A 21,561-nucleotide genomic window follows, 5' to 3' on the forward strand; every position below is an offset into this window, starting at 1 on the left:
AATATAAATTATTAAATATTAATTATAAAATATAAATTATGAAATATAAATTATTAAATATAAATTGTTAAATATTAATTAGGAAATATAAGTTATTAAATATAAATTATTATATATAAATTATTAAATATTAATTATTATACATAAAGCAAAACCAAGGATGCATCTTTGTTTGCACGTTTCACCATGAGTATGCGAGCGTGCGGTTAACGCAGACTTCCGATGCCTTGCCGATCGGTGTCGATTTGCCGTTTGAACATCTTCTATCCCGTGTCAACCCACATGGTTTACCCCGTATTCTTGTGCAGGGAAATTGAGTTTTCAAGCCCATACGCCGTTTCAATATGGGCAAAAGAATAATAATGTTTGTCTATTTGTTCGTGTTTCTTCCTTGTGATTGGGCTTTGCAGGATGAACGTTGAGATGTATAAGGGCACGCGGTGACCAATAAGATCTGAAATGGTCTGTAATAAGGTAGGGCACTGATGAGATGTTGTTAGCTATGATCTTCACGCCTCCCGTATGATTGCCAGCGAGGGTTAAGCCTCTTCTTCTTATTCGTGATCCAGCAGCAGCATCATTTGTTCACACCTCGGGACTGGCGTTGACTCTCTGGGAATGTTGTCAGCAGATTCTGGCTTCATAAGAATGTGCCGCTGGTTTGCCAGATTTTTTTAAATTTGCAAGAGCACTCCACATAAGTTATGCGACCCGTTCAATGCAACAAGAGCATGATGGTGATGACGATAATGATAACGATGACGACGATAAAATAATCGTCGTCATCGTTATCATTATAATAATCGTCGTCATCATCAGCAGCTGCCAAATTAATCGATGGACCCCGAGTCTGGTTGCCCAGGAACCAGCTGGAACGCGACCTCGTGAGGACCGAAGTTTCTGGTTGCCGTGGCGGATGCCGGGCCAACGAGACTCCTCTCCTGCTTCCTCAACAAAATCTCGTCTCACACACACACACACACCACCACTACCAGCAACAACAGCAGCCGCCATTCGCCACTAAGCGGCGGTGACGTCACCGCGGCACCCGTGCCGGGCCGTGTGCACTTCAAGGCCACGTGAAAGTGTCGAACGCCCCGCATGGCAGGAGGTCACGGGGCGGACCCTGCAGGTGCCGTGCCGTGGGGAGATGACCGGCCGATGCACCACCAGCTGTGGCCTCTAAAGCACCACCTGTGCCCCCTACTATGCCAACACACACCAACCGTGCCACGCGTGCCACGTCAAAATGGGCCGGAGCAGGCTGCGAGGATGACTCCCATCCATCCTCGCAGTGGCGGCTTTTTGGCCGACCAATCGAACAAAGAGGCCATGATGTAGGTTTTCTTTGGGTTAGATTGCGGAAATTTAGGCGATCGATATTGTGGATGATATCGGTTGCAAAAGCCTCCTCTCCTCCTACTGCTGCTTCATGTCAAACTGACGAACAGAAACGGTTCACCGCATCGCGCGGCACTTTCTGAGGCCGTCTGGAACGCTACGTCCTTCCAATATTAGAAAGCCATTGGGAGCTATAATGCACTTTTAAATCATTATCATCATCCTCGAGATTGACGAGCTAATTTATTTAGAACTGCTTGTTGTGTTTAGCTTGTTGTCCTCCCCACTCCCGCCCCCCGAACCGCCGACTAGCGCGGTCACTCGAGTTCTCACCCTGGCTCAACAAAATCAAGCAAAGCTCAACTCATGCCACACCCCTCCACTCCACTCCATACCCCTCCACTCCACACCACGCCACGCCACGCCACTCTACTCCAAACCAAGCCACACCACACCACACTACACCGGACCGCGGAGCCACACTGCTGCTGCGCCCTCCCCCGCCACAAACCTCGGGGCAGATCTCGATGGAGTGTCTCCTGGCGTCGTCCGTCCACCAGCAACCCGCCGCCCCGGCACTCGACCCGGCCGCGGCAGCTGCCGCGGCCGCCGCGGCCGCAGCCACGGAGAGCAGCCCTCGGTCGTCCACGCTGTGGCACTTCTTCACCTCGCGGCCCGACGACGCCGCCGAGCCCCTCGTGATCCTCCTCACCTCCTCATCGTTGGGGTCCGAGCCCTCCCGGCTCAGCCGCCCCCCCGCCCCGTTAGCCGCAGCGCCGCCGCCGCCGCTCCCGACCCGTCGGGGGAGAGGCCTCGGCACGGTGGGGGGCGGCCGCAGAGATGGGAGCGGCGGTGGCGGCGGCGGCGGCGCCAGCGGCAGTTGTGGCTGCTGCTGCTGCTGCTGCTGATGATGAGGCATGTGGTGTACAGGGCTGTCTTGAGTGGCGGAGAGGAGGCTGTCTTTGGAGCCCAGTGTCGGGGCGTCTATGGAGTCCATTCGGACCGCGGCCTGCGGGAATCAGGGAATCGGGAAATCAGGCGATGAGATTAGACTAGAACTGAAGTGACGGCAGACCGTCACGTCACCGCCGTGGATAAAGCAACAGAGTCGCTGATGCTGAGACCAGTCTCCTGGAGCCAAGTCTCAAGACTCTGAGTGTGTGTGGAGCGGTGGCACAGTGGTTAGTGCACTACGCTACAAATCTGGCCACCCGAGTTCGAATCCGCTCATGACCATTGACACTGGCGTATGTTTGAACCCGTCTTAGGCCTCCCCCAGGTTTACTCAGCCTCAAATGAGTACCTCGTGCAGTGTCTAAACATCGCCACTTGGGAGACAAAGACGGCCAGGCATGGTGCTGGCCACCCACCACCTCGTGTACTGTGCCAGTCTTCATCAGTGCTGCTACTCGCTCACAGCACTTGCCCCAAGAGTCAGTTATGGCTATACGGGGGGTCTTTGCCTTTGTGCGTGTGCGTGTACGTACGCACAGTGACAACCCTCGTAAAGCGAGATCTCCCTCCATCTCAAGAGGGGAGTTCGTCCCTCCTGCCCGCAAGAAGCTCCGCGCGGATGGATCCGAGAATCCGCGTCGGGCGAGCATGCGATAATGGGGGGTTCCTCACCTGTCTTCGCAGGAGCCTCTGGGAGCTGGGGGAGCGAGGGGGCGCCGGCGGGGGCAGCCGGGGCACGCCCGCCGCCGCCTGCGCGTGCGCCGGCGCGGGAAATGCGGCGAAGGGCGGAGGAGGGGGCAGCTGGAGGAAGGTGCAGGAGGCCGCCTCCGCCTGCGACTGCTGAGTCGGCAGCCTCGGGCCTAAACGCAGCGGCGTGGGCGAGAGGCGACACGCGGGCGGGGGAACGGAGGCGATGGGGAGGGGGGGGTGGTGAGGTTCGTGGGAAACGTTGCTGCAATGAAACCGAACTGTTTCAAAACTGAACGCTATTTTTGTTTTCATCGTAACCAGATGCAAGGCCCCCACCCACACGCTGAGCTTATGCAGTGCCTCTGTTTTTCAGTAGCGACCTGGCCATCGCAAATGATAGCCCACACAAGTGGGCTGACCGTCGTCGCCACGTGTACGTTTATAGCAGCCAAATAACTCTAAACACGCGACGTTGATTCTAAATGTGGAGGAAAACCCGGAAGACCCGGGAATAAATCCACGCAACCACGGGGAGAGAGACACGCAAATATACAGCAGCAGGCATCAGGGTGGGGATCGAACCCACGACCTCCTGTATAGCAGGTGAGGGAGTTAACATCTCCTAGCCACCGTGATGATGATGAGAGAGACACGCAGACTCTAAATATACAGCAGCAGGCATCAGGGTGGGGATCAAACCCACGACCTCCTGTATAGCAGGTGAGGGAGTTAACATCTCCTAGCCACCGTGATGATGATGAGAGAGACACGCAGACTCTAAATATACAGCAGCAGGCATCAGGGTGGGGATCAAACCCACGACCTCCTGTATAGCAGGCGAGGTAGTTAACATCTCCTAGCCACCGTGATGAAGATGAGAGAGACACGCAGACTCTAAATATACAGCAGCAGGCATCAGGGTGGGGATCAAACCCACGACCTCCTGTATAGCAGGCGAGGTAGTTAACATCTCCTCGCCACCGTGATGATGATGAGAGAGACACGCAAACTCCAATTATACAGCAGCAGGCATCAGGGTCGGGATCGAACCCACGACCTTCTGTACACCAGGCGAGGGAGTAAACATCTCCTAGCCACCGCGACGCGATACAAGAGTGACAAGGAGATGACGACTGCCCCGCCCGTGAGCGAATCGCTGAATGAAGTTCACTAGGAACGGTGACCACACACACGGTAGTAGCGACAGAACGGCATAAGCACTCATTAATTGGTTTATAACACTTTCGTATAGATAGGGGACTGCAGAACTTGGACGGGGAGGGATTTGGCGGGAGCTCACCGCTCGCTTGCGGTTCCTCGGGCCTCTACAAAAACGAGTGAATGCCGTGCGGCAGTGGTGGTGGTGGATGTGTGTCACAAGTGCACGTGATTATTGTGAATACTGCTATGGTGTTCCCTCGTTGTGCATGAACGTGCTAGCTGCGATTTTTTGCTACCCGCGAATCACATTTGGAACTCTACACGACTGCTGCATCGAGAGAGAAAGAGAGATAAAGCGATGAGAGATAAAGTGAAGAGAGATAAAGTGATGAGAGATAAAGTGATGAGAAAGAAAGTGATGAGAGATAAAGTGATGAGAGATAAAGTGACGATAGATATCAGCGATGAGAGATAAAGCGATGAGAGATAAAGTTACAAGAGAGAAAGTGATGAGAGATAAAGTGATATAATAGAGAAAGAGAACATATCGAAGCTTTAGAAGTGTCTGCAGATATTGCGCTATACGACATTCGTAGGCCAAAATCATGACCCACTAAATGTCCTATTCACGAGCATCTCTGCGGAACGTAAACCCTCGTGACGCATGGAGAGAAACTGGTTGAAACTCGTTGAAACTGGTAGAAACTGGTTGAAACTAGTTGAAACTGGTTGAAACTAGTTGAAACTAGTTGAAACTGGTTGAAACTAGTACAAACTGGTACAAACTGATTGAAACTAGGAGAAACTGGTCAAAACGATAAGTTAACTTCTCACGGACATCCTTGCTGCTTGCCAACGGAATGCGGAATGGTGGTGGGGGCGGTATTTGTTACCTGCTGCTGCTGGTGTCGTCGGCTCGAAGACCGCCGCCCCCCCTGCGTCGGGCGGCAGTGGCGGGCCGGCGACGGAGTCGACGGGTCGGAACATGTAGCTGTCGTTGGGGAGCGAGTGGGTGCGCCCGATGCTCACTTTCCGCACGGAGAGCAGGTGGCCGCCGCCTTCGACGTCGCCCGCTTCCGGGCAGGGAGAGGAGGCGTCCTCCGCGCAGCAGCCCTGCAAAAGGCAAAGATCCCCCGCCACCGTGTGGGCTTCTTAGCGGACATGTTGTGGGCAAGCGCTGTCACGGTGAGCTGCAACCTACAAAGGCCGGCACGGCGCACGAAGGTGAGGGTGGCCGGCACCACGCGCGGCCGCGTTTGTCTCTCCCCCCCGTTGGCGATGTTTAAACACTGCAACGGGTGCTCATCTGAGGCCGAGTCGATCTAGGGGAGGCCCAGGACGAGTTCAGATGTTGGCCATTGAGCGGGAGCCGCACTCGGGTCGCCGGCGTCACTCGTGTAGTCATTGGATCGAGCGTGCAGTGGCTCATCCATGAAGTCGTGCACCAGCTCGCCGAGTGCTCGATGAATTTGCTTGCTCACAAAATCACTCATCTGTGAAACTTATCACTTGCTCCCTTAACCACCCAATCACTCGCCCACACACTGACCCGCTCACATACACACACGCGCGCGCACGGCTTGAGTATGCAATGTGTTGGCGAATGCGTGGTAAGTGTGCGAGTGAACGATGAGTGTGTGAATGGGCGAGCGAGTGGGTGGGTGAATTGGTGAGTGAGTGGATGGGTGAGTCGGTGGGTGAGTGAGTGGGTGAGGGGTGGGAGGATGAGTGGGTGGTGGGTGAGAGTGATTGGTGAGTGAGTTGTGGGTGAGTGTGGGGTGTGTGAGTGGGTGCGTGGGTGGGTGAGAGTGATTGGAGAGTGAGTGGGTGGGTGAGGGGTGGGTGGGTGGATGAGTGAGTGGCGGGTGAGAGTGGTGGGTGAGTAATGGGTGAGTGTGAGTGGGTGAGTAATGGGTGAGAGTGATTGGTGAGTGAGTAGTGGGTGAGAGTGATTGCTGAGTGGTGGGTGAGAGTGATTGGTGAGTGAGTGGGGGGTGAGTAGTGATTGGTGAGTGGTGGGTGAGAGTGAGTGGTGGGTGAGAGTGATTGGTGAGTGAGTAATGGGTGAGTGATTGGTGAGTGAGTAATGGGTGAGAGTGATTTGTGAGTGAGTAGTGGGTGAGAGTGAGTGGTGAGTGAGTGTGATTGGTGAGCGAGCGAGTGAGTGGTGAGCGAGCGAGTGAGTGGTGAGCGAGCGAGTGAGCGGCGAGCACCTCGGCCTGGGGTGTGCGTGTGCCCCCCACGTCTGGGTAGGAGTCGTCAGTGAGCGGGAGCGACCAGGACTTCTCGGAAAGTTTGTCCGACGTCACAGACATGGCCTCCATCTCCGCAAAGGGGATCTGAGCCACGCAGACAGCACCCACGCTCGGTCACGCTTGGGGGTGGTGACAGTGGTGGTGGTGCGGTGATGACGGTGACAGTGGTGGTGGTGACGATGGTGGTGGTGACGGTGATGGTGGTGGTGATGGTGGTGGTGATGGTGGTGACCATGGTGATGATGGTGGTGTTGAGGGCAATGCTCGTAATGACGGCAATGGCGATGTTGCTGAAGATGATGACGCTGCCGCCACTGGTACCAACAACCGTGACGATGGTGATGACCACCGCGACGGTGGTCACCACGACGGTGGTCACCGCGACTATGATGCCGGTGACAACCAATGACGATGCGGATGCTGATGTGATGGCCACGCTGGCGGCGGTGGCGACGCGTCACCTCGTGCTTGTGGTTGGCGCGCTTCTCGGGCACCGGAGTCGCGTAGTGGTGGAACACGGAGCCCGAGATGTTGTCCATCATCAGCAGCTCCGCCTCCATCGAGTCCTGGACGATGAGCGAGACATTGTCGAAGCCCATTTTCTCCTTACACAGAGCGAGCGAGAGGAGAAGATGGGCGGCGGGTGGGGGGGGTGGAGACACGTGGGGAGAGGGAGACTCACGGGCAAGAGAGAGAGAGAGACGCAAGGGGAGAGAGGGACACGGAGAGACAGACAGATGTACGCTTGGAGAGAATGAGGTGGAGAGACGAGAGACAGACAGGGATAGACACAGACACACAGAGTTGGAGAGAGACAAACAGACAGACAAACACGCGGAAAGAGAGAGAAGGAGAGACACCAAGGTGAGCTCAGGTAACGGGAATTGGTGATGCCGGAGGGAGGCTGGCCGCTGCTTGGCTGCCCCAGCCTCTTGCCGGGCGACCGTTGGTGTCGGGGGAGACCCAGTCTCCTGGAGCCGAGTCTCAAGATCCTGAGACCCGGTCTCCTGGAGCCGAGTCTCAAGATCCTGAGACCCGGTCTCCTGGAGCCGAATCTCAAGACCCTGAGACCCGGTCTCCTGGAGCCGAGTCTCAAGACCCTGAGACCCGGTCTCCTGGAGCCGAGTCTCAAGACACTGAGACCCGGTCTCCTGGAGCCGAGTCTCAAGACACTGAGACCCGGTCTCCTGGAGCCGGTCTCCTGGAGACGAGTCTCAAGACCCTGAGACCCGGTCTCCTGGAGCCGAATCTCAAGATCCTGAGACCCGGTCTCCTGGAGCCGGTCTCCTGGAGCCGAGTCTCAAGACCCTGAGACCCGGTCTCCTGGAGCCGAGTCTCAAGATCCTGAGACCCGGTCTCCTGGAGCCGAATCTCAAGATCCTGAGACCCGGTCTCCTGGAGCCGGTCTCCTGGAGCCGAGTCTCAAGACCCTGAGACCCGGTCTCCTGGAGCCGAGTCTCAAGATCCTGAGACCCGGTCTCCTGGAGCCGAATCTCAAGACCCTGAGACCCGGTCTCCTGGAGCCGAGTCTCAAGACCCTGAGACCCGGTCTCCTGGAGCCGAGTCTCAAGACACTGAGACCCGGTCTCCTGGAGCCGGTCTCCTGGAGCCGAGTCTCAAGACACTGAGACCCGGTCTCCTGGAGCCGAGTCTCAAGACGCTGAGACCCGGTCTCCTGGAGCCGGTCTCCTGGAGCCGAGTCTCAAGACCCTGAGACCCAGTCTCCTGGAGCCAAGTCTCAAGACACTGAGTGTGTGTGGGGAGCGGTGGCACAGTAGTAAGTGCACAACGCTACAAATCTGGCCACCTGAGTTTGATTCCTGCTCATGACCATTCACACTTGCATATATTTGAACTAGTCTTAGGCCTCACCTAGGTTGACTCGGCCTCAAATGAGTACCGACAGCCCTGTTCTTCACCTGATGATGGCTGCTTGCGTTGTGACCGAAACGTCGTGAGAAATGTATTTTAATGTTTTATTTTTATTATTTTATTATTTCCCTTCTACGTGACTTTACCGAAAGAACCAAGAAGATGAATCCCTGCAGTCACGAAAGCTTTAATTCGAAACCTGGTGCGGTGTCTAAACATTGCTAAAGTGGGGGGGAGATGAGGGCGACCGGGCGTGGCGCTGGCCACCCACCCACCCACCCACTCGTGTGTCGTCCCGGCCTTCACCGGTGCTACTCGTTAACAGCAGTTGCCCCAACAGTCTGTTAAGGCTATACTGAGGCGGGTGGGGGGGAGGAATATCTGCCAGAATCTGTACCCCGCCCCCGGAAAAATCCGACGAGCCAAGAAGCTCTTCAACGCGGAAGCCCAGCCGTGATGGCGGTGCCGACGGTGCCGGCGGCGGCGGCGTCCTACCAGCGTGTGGTGGCGCTGCAGCGGGGAGTCCTGGCGCAGGCTGCACCTCTCGAACGAGCGCCCGCTCTCAGAATCGCGACCGATGCCGCCGGACTCGGCTCCGTCTCCGCCGTAGCGCGCCCATTCCATCTCCATCTCCACCTGTGGAGGGCGCGAAGGTAACCGACGATTGTTTGTTGTTAGCAGGCGTGAGGAGGGCCTGGGCCCCCCCCCCCCCCCCCCACCGGGGTGTGCGGTGGCTCTTTTTCAGAAGCGACGACTTGGCCATCACGAAAGATTGCTCAACGGAGTGGGGCTTGTCGTCATCGTCGTCATCATCACCGTCGTCGTGTGGACATTTGTAGCAGCCAAATAACTCCACGTAGATTCTAAATGTGGAGGGAATAAAATGGAGGACCCCAGAGGAAAATCCACGCGACCACCACGGGGAGAGAGCGAGACACCGCAAACTCCAAATATACAGCAGCAGGCGTCAGGGTCGGGGTCGAACCCATGACCTCCTGTAGACCAGGCGAGGAAGCTAACATCTCGCCACTATGGCGCATTTGGGTGGCAACTCCTGCCGAGAAAAATTACCACCATGGACCCGTCATCGAGCCACCACCGTCACTCCACCACGCCCGTCGACCCATCATCATCGTCGTCATCGTCGTCATCGTTGTCGTCGTCGTCGTCGCCACGGCGCCCGCACCTGCGCGTCGAGCTCGGCGTCCTCGCGCGCCTCCTTGTTGCTCTCCTCCAGGTGCTTCATGAGGACGGCCACCACGACGTTGACGAGCACGAACTGGGCGGCGAGCACGAACGTGACGAAGTAGAGCGGCGACACGAGCGTGTTGTGGCAGCAGCAGCTCTCGCCGCCGCCGCCGCCCTCCTGACCGCCGCCACCGCCGTCCTCCTCCGGCGCGCACTCCCGCAGCGTGTCCTGCGGCGGGGAGTTGGGCGACTCTCTGTGTGTCCGCGCCATCGTCCCGTCTAAGGCTTTACTCCGGCCGACAGCGAACTACCGGGGCGCTTTTTACGGCAATCGTCCGATCGCACGATCGGCGCGTACGACCGTGCGCGCCGTACGACCGTGCGACCGTACGACCGTGCGCGCCGGTCGAGATACGGTGACGGAGACAGGTGGGAAGTTGTTGAGGGGTGGGAATAGAGACAGGGGTGGTGATAGGGGATAGGGTAGTGATCGGGGTTGGGGTAGTGATCGGGGTCGGGGTAGTGATAGGGGGAGTGATAGGGGGAGTGATAGGGGTAGTGATAGGGGTGGTAATAGGGGTTGGGGTAGTGGTAGGCGTTGGGGTAGTGATAGTGATAGGGGTAGTGATAGGGGTAGTGATAGGGGTAGTGATAGGGGTGGTAATAGGAGTTGGGGTAGTGGTAGGGGTTGAAGTAGTGATAGAGGTAGTGATAGGGTTAGTGTTCGGGGTGGTAATAGGGGTTGGGGTAGTGGTAGGGGTTGGGGTAGTGATAGGGGTAGTGATAGGGGTAGTGATGGGGGTGGTAATAGGGGTTGGGCTAGTGGTAGGGGTTGAAGTAGTGATAGAGGTAGTGATAGGGTTAGTGTTCGGGGTGGTAATAGGGGTTGGGGTAGTGGTAGGGGTTGGGGTAGTGGTAGGCGTTGGGGTAGTGATAGTGATAGGGGTAGTGATAGGGGTAGTGATGGTGATGATGCTGGGCTAGGGGAGTAGAGAGGTGGTGGGGGGGGTGCAGTAGCACGGCAGCAGGGCAAGCTCGCTGCTTCAGTCGGCTGGACGGAGTGGCTGAGTAGAGATCATCAGGATGAGTCTCCTTTACAACTGCACACGCCATCGTCGACCAGGCCAAACTAGAACTAGTACAGCTCGTTCTTTTGTTTCACCAGGCGAGACCCACTGGGCCTATGTAGCAGCTCTGGCTATCACTAATGATGGCCTAATGGAAGTGGCGGCGAATCACGTGAACATTTATAGCAGCCACAAGACTCGAAACTAAGTGGCGGCGACGTCAGCACGGCGTTCGTGCCAGGCTCGGTGCACTCCGAGGCCACGTAAAGTGTCGAAAGCTCGCCGGTAGGTTAACTACCTCACCTGGTCTACAGGAGGTCGTGGATTCGATCCCAAACCTGACGCCTGCTGCTGTATATTTGGAGTTTGTGGTTTCTCTCGTTCCGTGGGCGTCGCGTGGATTTTTCTACGGGGTCCTCCAGTTTTACCCTCCACGTTTTCGAATCGACGCGATCAGCCACTTTCGGGTGAGCGGTGGCCGGGGTCACTTCTTAAAATGAACGAGCAACACAGCTCAGTGGGGCCTGACCCGCTAAAGAAATGTTGAAAAGTAATTATTTGTAACAGTTTTAATGGCCAATTGTTTTCTTTTTGTTTCAATGACCGGCTGGCGTGGCGTGAGGGGCGCGTTGAGGAAAACCCCGCGGCTCACCTTCATGATCCCATTCCAGTTGTCGCCCGTGGAGACACGGAAGAGCGTCAGGAAGGCCATCCCGAAGTTCTTGAAGGTCGCGTGCCTCCCCAGGCCCTCGCACGCGTGCTTGATGCACTCTGTGACACGGGGCAGAGGGAGGGGAGGGGAGGGGGAGGAGAAGGAGAGGAGAAAGACAGGAGGGGAGGGCAGGAGAGGGAGGTGAGGGGAGGTAAGGTGAGGGGAGGGAGGGAAGGAAAGGAAAGGAGGAAGAGGAGGGGGGGGGGAGTTTTCTTCTCTCCACTGACACCGCATTGTGCACCATCGTGCCAATGCAGCAGCACGCACAACAACCACGACGACGACTGTCGCCGTTGTAAAGACCGCAAATGTTGTCGGATGTTACAGAGCGAGCGGACAGAGCGCAACTTCCATCCCCCTCCTCCCTGTCCACAAGCGCCGCCACTCACCCAGACCCCACCACTCACCCACCACTCACCCACCACTCACCCACCACTCACCCAGGCCCCACCACTCACCCAGGCTCCACCACTCACCCGCCACTCACCCAAACCCCACCACTCACCCACCACTCACCCGCAACTCACCCGCCACTCACCCGCCACTAACCCACCACTCACCCAAGCCCCACCACTCACCCGCCACTCACCCACCACTCACCCACCACTCACCCAGGTCCCACCACTCACCCACCACTCACCCAGGTCCCAGCACTCACCCTCCACTCACCCACCACTCACCCACCACTCACCCAGGTCCCACCACTCACCCACCACTCACCCACCACTCACCCAGGCCCCACCACTCACCCTCACCCACCACTCACCCACCACTCACCCAGGTCCCACCACTCACCCGCCACTCACCCGCCACTCACCCGCCACTCACCCGCCACTCACCCACCACTCACCCAGGTCCCACCACTCACCCACCACTCACCCACCACTCACCCACCACTCACCCAGGTCCCACCACTCACCCGCCACTCACCCGCCACTCACCCGCCACTCACCCACCACTCACCGGCCACTCACCCACCACTCACCCACCACTCACCCGCCACTCACCCACTACTCACCCAGGCCCCGCCACTCACCCACCACTCACCCAGGCCCCGCCACTCACCCAGGCTCCCGAAGAGCTCCACTCCCAGCGCCGCGTAGATGAAGAAGAGCAGCATGAAGAGCAGGCCCAGGTTCCCCACCTGCGGGCACACAGCTCATCGTCATCATCGTCTTAGTCAGCCATGGTTACTCCACTGCTGGATGAAGGCCTCCACACCCCCATGGTCCCTGGGGGGGGGGGAGGCTCGGCTTGACTACGGCGGGGCAATCTTCTTCTACAGGAGCCTCTCGATTATCCACGTGCGGTTAATCCGATCTGTGCAGTAACCGCGCGTCTGAGATGTTCACAAACATTAACAACTAACGACCTTAAAACAGTTCAACACTTTGTGGCGAATGGCGGCTGCTGCTGTATCTCCGTGTGTATCTCCGTGTGTGTCTCTGTGTATCTCTGTGTGTATATCTGCGTATATCTGTGTATCTCCATGTGTATCTCTGTGTGTATCTCCCTGTGTATCTCCGTGTGTATCTCCGTGTGTATCTCCGTGTGTATCTCCGTGTGTATCTCCGTGTGTATCTCCCTGTGCATCTCTGTGTGTATCTCCGTGTGCATCTCCGTGTGTATCTCCGTGTGTATCTCCGTGTGTATCTCCGTGTGTGTATCTCCGTGTGTATCTCTGTGTGTATCTCCCTGTGCATCTCCCTGTGTATCTCCGTGTGTATCTCCGTGTGTGTATCTCCGTGTGTGTATCTCCGTGTGTGTATCTCCGTGTGTATCTGTGTGTATCTCCGTGTGTATCTCCGTGTGTATCTCCGTGTGTATCTCCGTGTGTATCTCTGTGTGTGTATCTCTGTGTGTATCTCTGTGAGTGAGACAGTTGCCGAGCACGCACACACAAAGACAAAGATCCCACGTATAGCCTTAACAGACTGTTGAGGCAAGTGCTGTTAGCGAGCGCCTACTGTATGAAGGCCGGCACGTCACACAAGGGGGTGGGTGGCCAGCACCACGTCCGGCCGCCTTTGTCTCCCGATTGGCGATGCTCAAACATCGCACCAGGTACTCAGCCTCAAATGAGTCGACCTAGGGGAGGCCCAGGACCGGTTCAGATAATCGTCAATGGTGTTGGCCGGGAGTAGGAATCGAACCTGGGTCGCTAGGTTCGTAGCGCAGCACGCTAACCGCTACTCTACTGTCTCCCACAACAACAACCGGCATTCGCCACTAAGTGGCTGTGACGTCACCACGATGCTTGTGCCAGGCTATGTGCACCTTGAGGCCACGTGAAGTGTCGAACGCCCGCTGGCAGGAGGTCATGGGGCAGACCCAGGTGCCACGGGTCGACTGACTGAAATGACTGAGATGACTGAGATGACTATCTGATGCACCACCTGTGCTCCCTACTGTGCCAAATTGCTGTAATTTAGCCACCCGGCGCTCCGCTCGTTGTTGTGAGCGTCGCTCCTCCGCCCTCCATTGTTGTTGGAGGGCGACTTCCTCCAACTGCCCAGTAGCGTCCTTCACGAGGCTCCTCCACAGAGGCCGATCTTGACACCGCTGGTACCAGTCATCGGCAAGTCCACTCAGCTCCACGTCCTCCTGTACCACATCACTCCATCTCTTCTCTAGCCCGTGCCGCACCCGCTTAGCCCCCTCTATCCGGCCGAACAAAAGCTGTTTAGGCATGTGGTGACTGGGCATGCTGGCTACATGACCCAGCCAACGCAGCCTTGCCTGCCAGAGGAGCTCACCGATGGGACTTTGCCCAGACTTTTCTAGGATTTGTGAGTTCCTCACACAATCCAGCCTGGTTAAACCCAGGATGGATTGTAGGCAGGCCAGCCTAAATGTTTCCAATCTGCGAAGATGCTCCATTAGGGGGGTCCACGTTTCGCAAGCGTAGAGAAGGGATGGAATAACTGTGACCGAAAAGACTTGAAGCCTCGTGCGGAGCGACAGACCAGGTAGCTTCCACACAGCGTTACGCAACCGATGAAAAGATAATGCCGCTCGACTGATTCGGAGTGAGACCTCTGCTGTTAAACCGGAGCCGGTCATGAGCACACTGCCAAGGTATGGGAAACTCTCCACTCTCTCCACAACTGCCCCATCACCGATTGGGAGTTGTGTGGGTGTGTTGCTTAGTCTTGGTGGGGCTAAGCTCCAGGTTCAGCATCAGCGTCTCCAACTCCTCCTATGAGTGAGCGGCAATTACCAGATCATCGGCATACGTAACATGGTTGACCAATAGGGAGCCATCCCTTGACCGCACCCGGGCATCGATCAGCCTCCCATTGTATCTGTACCAGATGGAAATTCCTCTGGTACAGCCATCAAAGGTTTCACGGACTACATGATCGAAAAATATGTTAAATAATGTGGTAGCCAGAGGACATCTCTGTGGCACCCCAAGGTGAAGAGGGAATGACTCCGACTCCCGGCCACGTAGTTTTACCCGGGCCCGCTCACCATCATGAAGGTCCTTCATGATCGTGAGCAAAGGGTCAGGGAATTCGAAAGCACGAAGAACAAACCAGAGCCCAGGCCTACTGATGGTATCATAGGTCTTGACCAGGTCAATAAAGCAGAGATGTAGGTCTTGTTGGAATTCCCTACACCTCTGCTGTAGCAAAAGGACAGAAAATATGGCATCTGTGCAGGACCGCCGTTTCCTGAAACCACATTGAGGCTCCGCAAGCGTCTCCTCAGCGTGCCTGGCAAGGCGATGTTGAATAATCATTGCCACGACCTTTCCCGGCACACTGAGGAGTGAGATGCCCCTGTAGTTGTTACAGTCTGTGCGGTCCCTCTTCTTAAAGAGGGGGACCACAAGGGCATCCTTCCAATCCTGCGGAACCCGTCCAGTGGTCCAGACTGTTGTTATGAAGTCATGTAGGGCAGTCTGTGCACAAACGCCACCCTCCCTCAGCATTTCGCTTGGAAGATCACCTCTGCCCGGTGCCTTTCCTGGTCTCAAACTCTGGATCGCCTTTAGTACAACCTCAACAGATGGCACCTCAGCCAGCCACTCACAGGGAGTGACTTCTTCAAATATTTGAGGCACCGCAGCCTCAGCAGGGTTATCCCCACTTTGTCCCACGATGTTTTCCATGTCAAGGGATTTCCCCTCCCCCAGGACTTGACAGAAATGCTCAGCAAATCTGCAAAGCTGTTTCTGGGGGTTGGAGACTGGATCACCGTTTTTTCCCCTAATGATGGTAATCGGTGTGGTGCTGCAGGTTACTTTTTTGATGGAGTAAAATAGGGATTTGTGATCGCGGGCCATTGAGGCAGACTCCATCTCCTCAGTAACCCGCGACCTCCACCCATCCTTGCAGTGCCTCACGGCTCTCCAAACCTTCGAGCAAAGGCTGCGGTAAGCCTCCTCATTCCCTGACGTGGGATGCTGTAGCCGATGAGAGTGGGCCTGTCGCTTTTTCTCAACTATCCTGAACACCTCCACTGTCAGCCAGGGTCTCTGGGGAGGTCTGGACCGCATACCCAAAGCAGCCATTGCAGCTGCATGAGTCACAGTCCTAAACCTCGCCCATTTACTCTCGACATCTGGAGGAGTGGGGGACGATGTAAACCCCAGCCACAAGCGATGACGAAATTCTCGCTTACAACTTTCATCAGCTAGCTGAGTCCAGGGGTCCTGGGTGTACATCCACCACTGGAGTGGAAGAATGGCAGGCACATCTTACAAATGGCAAGTCGATGGTCAGAGGGCAGATCAGCTCCACGGTAGGTCCTGGTGTGAAGGACATTGGCCCGCATCCGCTGTTCCGTCACTATGTAGTCCAGCAGATGTTCTTGCTTGGACCCGGCATGCATCCATGATGTTGTGTGGATGTGCCGATGCCGGAACAGCGTGTTGGTAATTACAAGCCCATGGGCTGCACAAAAATCTAACATCCTCCTACCATTGTTATTGAGCTGATCTGGCCCATGCCTTCCAATAACTCCAGACCAGGTGCCAGCATCATGACCAACTCGGGCATTGAAGTCACCCAACAAGATGACTCCATCCCGAGGGGCCACTTTAGCTAGCACCTGTGACAGGAGGTCATATAAGGCATCTGACTCATCGGCCTTGCCTGCATCCCTCCAGGGATGTTCGTCATCGGTGGGGGCATAAGTAACCATGACCACCACTCCTCGCCTCCGGTTGATGGGAAGACGAGCCCAAAGTAGCCTGGAGCTTACAGCTTCCCACACCTCACCGCCACGCTCCCACGCCCCCTTCATTCTTTTGTTCAGAAGAAGAGCCGCTCCCTGTTGTTTGGTAGTCTCCTGCCCCGAGTAGAGGACTGTCCACCCCTCATAATGGCAGGAGCCAGAGCCGGTCCACCGGACCTCCTGAATGCCACAGAGATTCAGGCGGTACCTGTCCAGCTCCCGACAGAGGAGTGGCAGCCTCTCCTCCGCAGTGAGCGTTCGAACATTCCACGTGGCCAAATGTAGTGTTTTTTTGTTGTTTCTGGAGGAGCCCCGAGGGTAAGGGTTCAGTCTCCTGGCTCCGCCAAAAGGGGTTTTGGCCAGGAGACGTCATAGACGCCTGTCCCCCCGGGGCCTCCAGCACAAGCTTAATACTTACATTTTTCAGTCGTGGTTTGGTGGTAATTAATTGAGGGTGGAGGGGTTTACAGCCCCTCGCACCCGTCCAGAGCCCCCATTTGGCCGCTGTGGTGGTTACAAACGTCATGAGGGGAGAGGCCAATTTAAATTGGCCCTCCCCCCACGGCACTGCCCACCACAGCGTTGCCGTCCGGCACCATGAGGAGTTAGGGGGTTATTTTTTCCGGACACGCACACACACATGCCCGCACATGCACGCACACGCACACACACATACACTCACACGCACACACACATGCACAGCGTTGTCCCACGTCCGGCCGCACAGCCGCATCTGAGTGTATTGAACCGCGTGGTGTAGTGACTTTTGGGTAGATTTCGGTGAGGCCGCGCACACACGCTCAGCCGGCCAAAATCGCACAGCTAACCGAACCGGCGTAGAGCAAGGACTTTACCGTGCACGCGGCTCACGCTGACATTCTGGTCACGGCGGGGCCGCTGAACACGTAGCAGTAGAGCTTTCGTGACCAGTATTTTTGGGTTAGATCACGTGAATATAAATGTGTGTCGGGTTTACTCTCCAGCGCACCGGTGCGCTGAACTAGTCACGGATTAGCATGTTAATATTAGCTGCCACACCCATCTCTAAATCTTTATAAACAGCTTGCCCTCAGAGGCTAACCTCCCTGTTCCTGTTGACGAAAGCTTGTGTTGCGATCGAAACATCATGATATTTTATTATTTTTTATTTACTTTATTTTAATTTTCATTTGTATTATTTTATTGTTATTATTTTTCTATCTACGTGACTTTACAGAAAAAACCATAGAATACAGTTAATAGTTGTTTATAGTTTATATTACGGAAAGTGACGATTACGCCTGTTACTTGCACCTAGACTGGTTGGAGTTAGACAAGAAGACGAGTCGGACGACGGACGTCGCACCTCACCTGCGGCAGGGCTTGCATGACGGTGTCGAGCAGCGCTCGCATTCCCGTCGCCATCTTCAGCAGCTTGAGCACTGGCACCACAGAGAGGAGGAGACAGAGAAGGGAGGGGGGACTCAAACAACAACAACAACGGCAAGCAGGCAACAAACAAACAACACCGGCGAAGGCGCGGAGCGCAATCTACACGCGGTAACCAGACGAACGCCGGGGCGGCGAGTCCCAACGCCGCCACGTCGCTCGGCTTCCATCCTCCACGGGATCGGCACAATCGGGATCGGGCCAGGGGCCGGGAAGCCGGGGGGCCCGAGGGGTGGGAGGCCGGGCGGGCGTGATTACCCCGGGCGATGCGCAGCACCCTCATGATGCGGATGATGGTCGGGTTGATGGGCAGCGAGGCGTTGATCTCAATCTCCTCCAGCGTGATGCCCATGATGGACAGAAGGACGATGGCCACGTCCAGCTGGTTCCACCTGGCAGGCACCGCAGGGCGCGTCGGGGGAGTGGGGGGGGCAGAAGAGGGGGAGTGGGAGGGTAGAAGGGGTGGGAGCAGGGAAAGACCGTGTTTGTCACAAATGATGATCCGACTCTATCGGTCTATGGGGGACCTTTTGGCAGTATCCAAAATGATGAAAACTCAGGATGGGTTTTACCCCTTTCTGGCAATGAAACGGAAGTTGTGTTAATGTGTTCAAACACCAAATAGATGATACATTTCGCATGGCATCAAGTCAACAAGGTATCCCATAGATGTCGCTGCTGGACCCGAGCTAAAAGTGTTCTGATAATTGTATTGTCTTTGTACTGTTCACATGTTTGCGTTGTTCACTGGTCTGGTGGTGAGACGAGGCCATACAGAAGGCCGCTGTCTCTGGTGCATCATAGATTATCACTGTGTAACAAATGTACTTATTTATTATTCCTGGGTAGTAAGTGTTATTTCAGGGGCGGTTTCTTCATTAGGGCGATTGGGCGACGCACCACCAATGTCATTCAACCACAGAGTCACGCTAGCAGTCACTGTGCCTCTGGATATAGTCCAATCAGCGTCATGTCACGTTCTGTGGAGTACCGCCTCTTTTTGGGCGATTTCACTCCGGCTGAGAATCGCCCCATGTGGCCCCATAGACTTACATTCAAAGATGTTTTTTTTCGACCGGGGGGCGCTGCAATGCATTCTCTATGGCTTCCGAGAGGGCTCGCACTAACGTGCTTACGTCATCATACGCAAGCACGTTTCATCCAACAATATTATTTGTCGCCACCTAGTGGAATCTTTAATAAAAGAAACTTGAGTGGATTGTATATTAATAGTGAGTATAGAAACAAACAAGATGTATTGTAAGAGTCACTTTATTTTTTATTAATATTAAAGAAGTGAAGTTGCCTTTACATGCTTAAGCTGTTAATTTATCCATTGCATGGGTGGACCTTATCCTTATCAATCATCCAGACATTTGCCCCCCCTGAGAGATTTTGCAGGAGCCGCCACTGTGTTATTTCCTAATTGCTTATGCCTCAACAGTACAGAAAGTGGCTATTATTCCACACAAACTTTGCTTTTGTGACCAGGACAGTGATATGTTGAAAGGTACCTATTTTCAATGAAAAAACGTGTGCATTTGTGTCATTCCTTCACACAAAGTCCTCGTCACAAGAGCAACGTTTGTGGGGAATAATAGCCATTTTATATACTTTTGAGGCAAAAGCAATTGGAAAATAACACTACCCAGGAACAAAAATCGTGTTACATAGTGAATTATCAGAGCCACGTGTTGTTTGCATGTTTCGGCACAAGTAGTGTGTGCGGTTAATGCAGTAACTTGACGTCTTGCAGCAGGTATCATCATCTAGTTGGTGTTTGAATATCTTCACACAAGTCCCGTTTTATTGCCAGAAAGGGTAACACATGTTCTTAGTTTTCATCACAGTTGATATATATGTGATAAAAGTTTTGCTGGCTGGCTGGCACGTCACCTCACCGCACATCCGCGCAAGACACATCACCCGCATCCTCTAGCCCGGGTCGTGCGTCGCCACTCACGCAAACCGACCCTCCACCCCGGCCGCTAGTGCCGCACAAATGCTCGGGCAGTGCGAGTGCAACGATTATAACCGGCTGTACAATGCGCGTGCACACGCACACACACACTCTCACACGCACGCACCAACACGCAAACACACCCACACGCGCACACAAATGCACACGCACACACGCGCATGCACACGCATGCACACTCTCACACGCACACACATGCACACTCTCACACGCACACACGTACCAACACACGCACTCACACCAACACGCACACACCCACACGTGCACACACCCACACGTGCACACACCCACATGCACACAAGCACCAACACGCACGCGCGCACGCACATGCGCAGACGCACTACTGGTCGCGTCGACGGACACTCCGTACCTCTCCTTGAAAAACCGCCGAAAGCCGAGGGCGATGAGCTTGAGCACGGCCTCGAGCACGAAGACGACGGTGAAGACGTAGTTGCAGTACTTGAGGGCCCGGTCCAGAGCCTGCGGGGACCCCACAAGGGGACGAAGACATTTTTGACCCCCGACACCCACCCACCGTGTCACCTGTCAGAGTCTGTTGGGGCCACGCGCTGCCGGCGAGTCGTCGCACCTACGAAGGCGGCCGCCTTTGTCTCCCCATCCCCACCCCCCCGTGGCGATGTTGACTTCGCACCACTACACCGGGTACTCGTTTGAGGCTGAGTCGACCGAGGGGAGGCTCATGACCCGGTTCTGATCATCGTCACTGGTGCAGGTGGCCGTGAGCGGGAATCGAACTCGGGTCGTAGCCGGGTTCGTAGCATAGCGCGCTCACCGCTGCACCGCCGCTCCTAACTCCAGTAATGCGCACAAAGATCCCCCGTGTTGCCTTAGCAGACTGCAGGGGCAAGTGCTGTCGGCGAGCACCTATGAAGGCCGGAACGGCACACGAGGGGGTGGGTGGCCAGCACCACGCCCGACCGCCTTTGTCTTCCCACTGGCGATGTTTATCACACCGCACCAGGTACTCATTTGAGGCTGAGTCGACACAACCACACACACACGTGAAAAGACACGGGCATGGCGATGATTACACCAACCCTCGCTGTTGCCTCCACAGTAGCGGTGCGTCGCAGGCAGCCACGATTAACTGAAAAGATGTTTTTTATTTTACCAGGTGAGGCCCCACCGAGCTATGTAGTTCTTTATCAGAAGCAACCTGGCCACAAATGATAGCTCAAAGAAGTGGCTTATCACAGTGATTTTAAACGTGGAGGGAGAAGGCAGAGGACCCAGAGAAAAATCCACGCAGCCAAGGGGAGAGAGACACGCAAACTCCAAATATAAAACAGGCGTCAGGATGGGAAACGAAGCCACGACCTCCTGCATACCAGGTGAAGTCGTTAACATCTCCGCCACAAGATCAACAAGGGAACAGGCCCCACCCCCCGCTTAACCCCACCGCCCCCCCCTCCCCCACCTTGGGCTGTGCGTAGTGCTCGATGGACATGGTGACGACGTTGAGGCCGATGATGATGGAGATGAAGAGGTCCAGGTAGTGGGCGGTGCACATCTTGTGGATGAGCAGACGCGGGCGTGAGTAGCTGGCCCAATACGGCTGGCGCTGGGCCTCTGCGGGGAGGTGGGGGGGAGGTGGTGGGGGAGGTGAGGGGGGAGGGGGGGAGGTGAGGGGGGAGGGGGGGAGGGGGGGAGGTGGGGGGATCAAGTCAGGAGAGGTGCCACGTCGCACGTCACGGAGCGTTTGGCTCGGAT

The 21,561-nt window shown here is 55.6% G+C and overlaps 1 protein-coding gene across 2 annotated transcripts in view; it reads right to left on the minus strand.

The window, feature by feature from the left end:
- Window positions 1-21,561, minus strand: part of LOC144736031 (voltage-dependent T-type calcium channel subunit alpha-1G-like) — a 93,322-nt gene that overhangs the window by 1,377 nt on the left and 70,384 nt on the right. Inside the window, exons 25-37 of one of the 2 annotated variants that reach the window (XM_078618672.1) lie at window positions 21,269-21,420; window positions 20,201-20,310; window positions 18,111-18,244; window positions 17,775-17,845; window positions 12,306-12,384; window positions 11,181-11,299; window positions 9,460-9,690; window positions 8,769-8,909; window positions 6,863-6,967; window positions 6,360-6,485; window positions 5,040-5,259; window positions 2,968-3,155; window positions 1,853-2,350 (exon numbers count right to left, since the gene is read on the minus strand). In XM_078618672.1, the coding sequence (XP_078474798.1) occupies window positions 1,853-2,350; window positions 2,968-3,155; window positions 5,040-5,259; window positions 6,360-6,485; window positions 6,863-6,967; window positions 8,769-8,909; window positions 9,460-9,690; window positions 11,181-11,299; window positions 12,306-12,384; window positions 17,775-17,845; window positions 18,111-18,244; window positions 20,201-20,310; window positions 21,269-21,420 (2,174 nt within the window). Of the gene's footprint in view, window positions 1-1,852; window positions 2,351-2,967; window positions 3,156-5,039; window positions 5,260-6,359; window positions 6,486-6,862; window positions 7,007-8,768; window positions 8,910-9,459; window positions 9,691-11,180; window positions 11,300-12,305; window positions 12,385-17,774; window positions 17,846-18,110; window positions 18,245-20,200; window positions 20,311-21,268; window positions 21,421-21,561 lie in introns of both variants that reach the window. The other variant, XM_078618671.1, reaches the window with a different exon arrangement.

Source organism: Lampetra planeri, chromosome 58, assembly GCF_965212315.1.
Source record: "Lampetra planeri chromosome 58, kcLamPlan1.2.h2, whole genome shotgun sequence".
Lineage (NCBI taxonomy): Eukaryota > Metazoa > Chordata > Hyperoartia > Petromyzontiformes > Petromyzontidae > Lampetra > Lampetra planeri.